Genomic DNA, 4,964 nt, shown 5'->3' with positions numbered 1-4,964 from the left:
CTGCCGCAGGAGCGAGAATCTTCTATTTTTGTCACACGAGTCGACACCTGACACACACACACACACACACGCACGCACACACACGCAGAATATGCATGTGTACATACACAGTGAACACATTATCTCATGTAATTACGTCTCTTGTGAGACTGCAGAACTGGTCATTACAACGATATGTGCACCCGTTTAACCGTCCTCAGTGTCAGCAGTCTTGCTCTTACACGGAAGTCCGCCCTCCGCAACAGGAAACCGAACACCCGTCTTGTCCCTTCGGTTCACTGACAGGGCGCGGAAGCGGGGCAGGCTAAGCTAACCGCTAGCCCATGCAGACCGGCAGCTCCGTCAACACCGAGGGCGGCCTGGCGGCGGCCTCGCCGGGCGTTGACTGTGGTGTTTTCGGTGTCGTCGTGTGGAGTGTCTGGCTGGTGCTGGATCGGCTGGGGGAGCCTGGTCTGCTGCGTCTGGTGGGCGGTCTGACAGGGCGCGGAAGTGGGGCAGGCTGGGGCAGGCTGGAACCCTCACAGCGACCGAGGATGACTGTCAACACAGCGACCATCTTGGAAGAGACTTTGGTTCTCCAGGATATTTGCATACTTGTTTGGCCCCCTGTATGCTATCAATATGGACTATCCAAAGAACCTCAAATACACATTTGAGGTAATACAGATAAATTGATAATTTGAGGCAATACAGATGATTTGAGGCAATACAGATGATTTGAGGCAATACAGATTACTCTACATCAGGGATTTGTTAAGGATGCCCAAAAAGGTCACGTGGATGTCAGGAGTTAAAGAATCAAAATAGATTTGTTTGTTTTTTGTTTTGTTTTTTTTGCAAGAGTATTTCTCAAGCAATTTCCATTCCTGAACATCAGCACTGTTTGTGTTGAACCAACATAACAGCTTAGTTTCCCTGATTGGGGCTAAAATGTTCAACTTAAAATTCTGCAGAACTTGGACGGCACTAGGACCCTGCAGAGACGGCGGCTTTGGTCCTCTTTCTCTCTGCTTCCTTCTCCATCTCTGCAGCCAGTCACAGTGTGAGAGTGAGAGAGAGAGAGAGAGAGTGTGGGGGAGAGAGAGAGAGAGTTCGCTTGTGTCTGTACAAGCATCTACATCAGCAAGAGAGGAGACACCATTTTTTTTTGCCCCATCTCTCTGTTTCCCAAATTAATATCTGCTCCAGCTCCAGCCACCTTGGGAAGAGGAGAGGCATCGCTTGTTGCTCTGAGGAGTACCTCGGCACCATCCATGAGGCACAGTGAATGATGTCCACTGTGTACCTCAGAACAAGGAGCTAATCCAGGTTTTCATCCCAAAAAAAGCCAAAGCAGCTGACAGCTGCATCAGCAAACACTGTGAGGTTCAGGTAAATAATCCCCTCTCACTTTTCCCTCTTTCTCTCATCATCCGTCGGTCTCCACGTTCCCTCACTTACTCTCATCTTGATCTCCCCCTCTCACATTTTGATATTTGCATGATGTTGAGCACTCTGCAGATTTAATGCAATACAGTATTATGTGATGGAGCGTGGGCCTAGCTTTGTACAGTGAGCGTAATGCTTTAATGAATGAATGCTAGATGCACAAGTGGCAAGACATGACTAAACCAAGCAGGATGGACGGGACAGGGATAGGGGAACCCCTGTGCATGACTTAGAGACTTTAGGACTGCTGATTACTTAGGACCAGTATTTGCATGTGATGAGTGAGACTAGTGATTTGTATGTACTCTGCTTGATTTCACATTGTTATCTCTCAAAGAGCACTCAGGGGCTTTTAACAAATATCCTAGGCTTGAGATGAGCAGACACTGTTTGTATCAGAAACCAACTGTTGTAGTGCACGGATGATATACAGATTGCCTCAGCGACCAACGAACACTCCCAGCCTACCGATTTTCATACAGAACCCACAGACATAAATCGACTGAATTCTGTCAGGGCTTGTTAGCTGACAGTAGGTAGCATGGCCCCCATTGTACTATTCACAAGCAACATCCACCCACCACGAGTTTTGTAGGAGGATTTTTTTTCAGACAGTGAATAGACACAAGCGAGGCCTTGCAGAAATGGGATGCTTATATTTTAGTCATGGTAAGTGGACATATATATCCAACAAAAGCCCTCACATTGGCTGAAAAGCCCCATTACTTATTCCATGATAGAATTTTGTTGAGGAATGAACTTGAATTGATTGGATGTGTGCTTGTATTGGTTTTACCCCTATAACACCTGCAACTCCTCCAGTAGGCTAACAATGCATGTTTTTTAATAAAGTGTATGCTCGGGAAATAATATCTTTATTGACGAATGTGTAATGATCACGTATGACTAGACTCGCTAGACCGATGGCTAACGGGTCGGACCCTTTAGTTGACTGGTTAGCGCGGTCGCCCGTAGTGCGGGTGATCTGGGTTCACGTCCCAGCTGCCCCTGCGAGTTCAGGGGCAGCTGGGACGTGAACCCGGATCGCCCACACTACGGGTGACTACGCTAACCAGTCAACTAAAGGGTCTGACCCATTAGCCAAGGGCTAGCGAGTCTAGTCATCCGTGGTCATTACAAAAGCACCAAGACATTGATTAAAAATATTTAGCAATGTCCAAGGGTGTCCGTATAATAGGAGCTTTGGCCATATGGGTAAAGTGCAAAGCAGATATTTTAGATTTATCAGAAGCACTACCTCTGCAGCTTGATGGCAGGATTATCAACTCAGGGCATGACCCGTATGAAAGCCTTGCTTCAGTTTCTGCATCATTAACAGTTGTGCAACTCAGTTCATTCATTCTGTGCTCTCACCATGAAGTCAAAAACACGTTTGTTTCCGTGTTGTTAACATCATATGATCAACTGAGTAAATTAGCTGAGGTTTGCGATTATCCGATGAGGAGGATAGCCTTTTGAAGAGATTAAAAAAGAAAGAGGGGTATTCATAAAACTTCACCCTAATGAATTGATTGTAATGGTGGCAGTCACCAAAGGGACACTATGGCCAAATAGGATTTGATCATAATCTTGGTCTATGATGAGAGTTCCTCTTAAAACATGCATGCACATACACACACCGTGTATTATCGTTTACCTTAAATCTCTCTTTGTTTCCCTCAGGGTCTATGTGATGATAAAGATGAGGTCTTGATAAAGGGACCTGGTGACTATCACACCATCTACATCCTCACCACAAGACCTCATCTTCAAGCCTGTGTTTTGTGGCCGTGCTCCCTGGCTGTAAAGGATGGGTGATGGGCCTGTGACTGATCCCGCCTGCCTGCGCTGTCCCACTCTTCAATGGAGCCGACGTGGAACTCCTCCCAACCTCTTCCCCAGCCCCTGTCCAATATGTCTGCCACCTTTCTGTCGGAGGGCTGGGCTCTGTCTCAGTCACTAGCCCTGCTGGCCATGCTGCTCATGGACCTGCTGGCTGTGGTGGGTAATGTGGCTGTTATGGCAGTCATTGCCAAGGCCCCACAGCTCCACAAATTTGCCTTTGTCTTCCACCTGTGCTTGGTGGACCTGATGGCAGCTGTGGTGTTGATGCCTCTTGGCATGCTCTCGAGCCGGGTCTTCTTCGGAGAGGCCCTGTGCCGGTGCTACCTCTTCTTCAGCGTGTGCCTGGTCAGCGCTGCCATCCTTTCCATCTCTGCCATCAATGTCGAGCGGTACTACTACATCATTCACCCGATGCGTTACGAAGTGAAGATGACTGTGGGTCTGGTGGCTTCGGTGCTGGTGGGGATATGGATCAAAGCCCTGGCCATGTCTGCTCTGCCGTTGCTGGCCTGGTTCCTGCAGGGTGGAAGAGCTCCTCTTCTGGAGAGCGGTGGGATCGGTGGGGAAGGAAGCGGGACGGTCCCCTCACCTCCTGCTCAGGGTAACAGGCGCTGTTCGCTGCATTGGACAGGAGGGGGCTCAAACCGATTGGCCTTCATGGTCCTTTTTACTCTGGTGTATTTCCTTTGTCCGCTGCTAGTTATTCTTGTTGTATACTGCAATATGTTCAAAGTGGCTCGGGTAGCAGCTATGCACCATGGACCTCTACCTACGTGGATGGATACGCCTCGGCGGCAAAGGTCAGAGTCACTCAGCAGCCGTTCCACAATGGTGACCAGCTCTGGGACGGGCACCGGCACAGACCGTGCAACCCCTCAGCGGCCTTTTGGTGGGAAAAAGGCTGCAGTGGTGCTGGTAGCAGTAGGCGGGCAGTTCCTCTGCTGCTGGCTTCCATATTTCTCTTTCCACCTTTACTCAGCGCTGGCTGCCATCCCTCCCGCTACACTGGCTCCTCTGGAGGAGGTGGTGACCTGGATTGGCTACTTCTGCTTCACGTCTAATCCCTTCTTTTATGGCTGTCTCAACAGACAGATCCGCGAGGAGCTGGGCAAGCATCTGCCCTGCCTGTTTCGCCGAGCAAGAACCGAGGAGGAGGAGGACAGGCTGCCCAGCCGCGAGGGCTCAATAGAGGAGAATTTCCTTCAGTTTCTTCAGGGCACCGGCTGCAACACGGATCCTCAAGACTCAAACAGTACCTCTAGTCCGAAGGGGGAAGCTTGCTGCCCAGTAGTTCAGTCCCAGCCGCCTCCACCACCACAGGCCATACCCATCGATTTCCGTATCCCAGGACAAATTGCCGAGGAGACTTCAGAGCTCCTTGAGAATGAGCAGGTGAAAAATAACCATATAATTACTGACAGTTAAGCTTTTTCATTTCTTTATGGGAAAAAAAGCACTCTAATGTTTTGTCATGATCACATTTATTGTGTTCAAGGGGTTATTGAAAATGAGAAGATGAACATCTCATTCAACATACCCAAAGCTGTAAAGCAGGTAGCGCATAAATTCAATTAGACGGTTTTATATTCTACCATTGCACTTTGTCTGATTCCTTCTTATCATAGTTTTAATACAGGTGCACCGGTGCAGTTAAACACAGTTTAAATGTATTTTAAACTGTGTACAGTAAA

General features: G+C 48.5%; 1 protein-coding gene across 1 annotated transcript; it reads left to right on the top strand.

Annotated features, from left to right (window-relative positions):
* Positions 1-3,291: 3,291 nt before the first annotated feature.
* Positions 3,292-4,698, top strand: LOC130128659 (G-protein coupled receptor 61-like). Its single transcript, XM_056298334.1, has one exon. The coding sequence runs from the start codon at positions 3,292-3,294 to the stop codon at positions 4,696-4,698; it is 1,407 nt and encodes a 468-aa protein (XP_056154309.1).
* The last annotated feature ends 266 nt before the right edge of the window (positions 4,699-4,964 follow it).

Source organism: Lampris incognitus, chromosome 2 (assembly GCF_029633865.1).
Source record: "Lampris incognitus isolate fLamInc1 chromosome 2, fLamInc1.hap2, whole genome shotgun sequence".
In the NCBI taxonomy this organism is placed as follows: Eukaryota; Metazoa; Chordata; class Actinopteri; order Lampriformes; family Lampridae; genus Lampris; species Lampris incognitus.
This window is presented reverse-complemented; position numbering and strand designations above follow the sequence as displayed.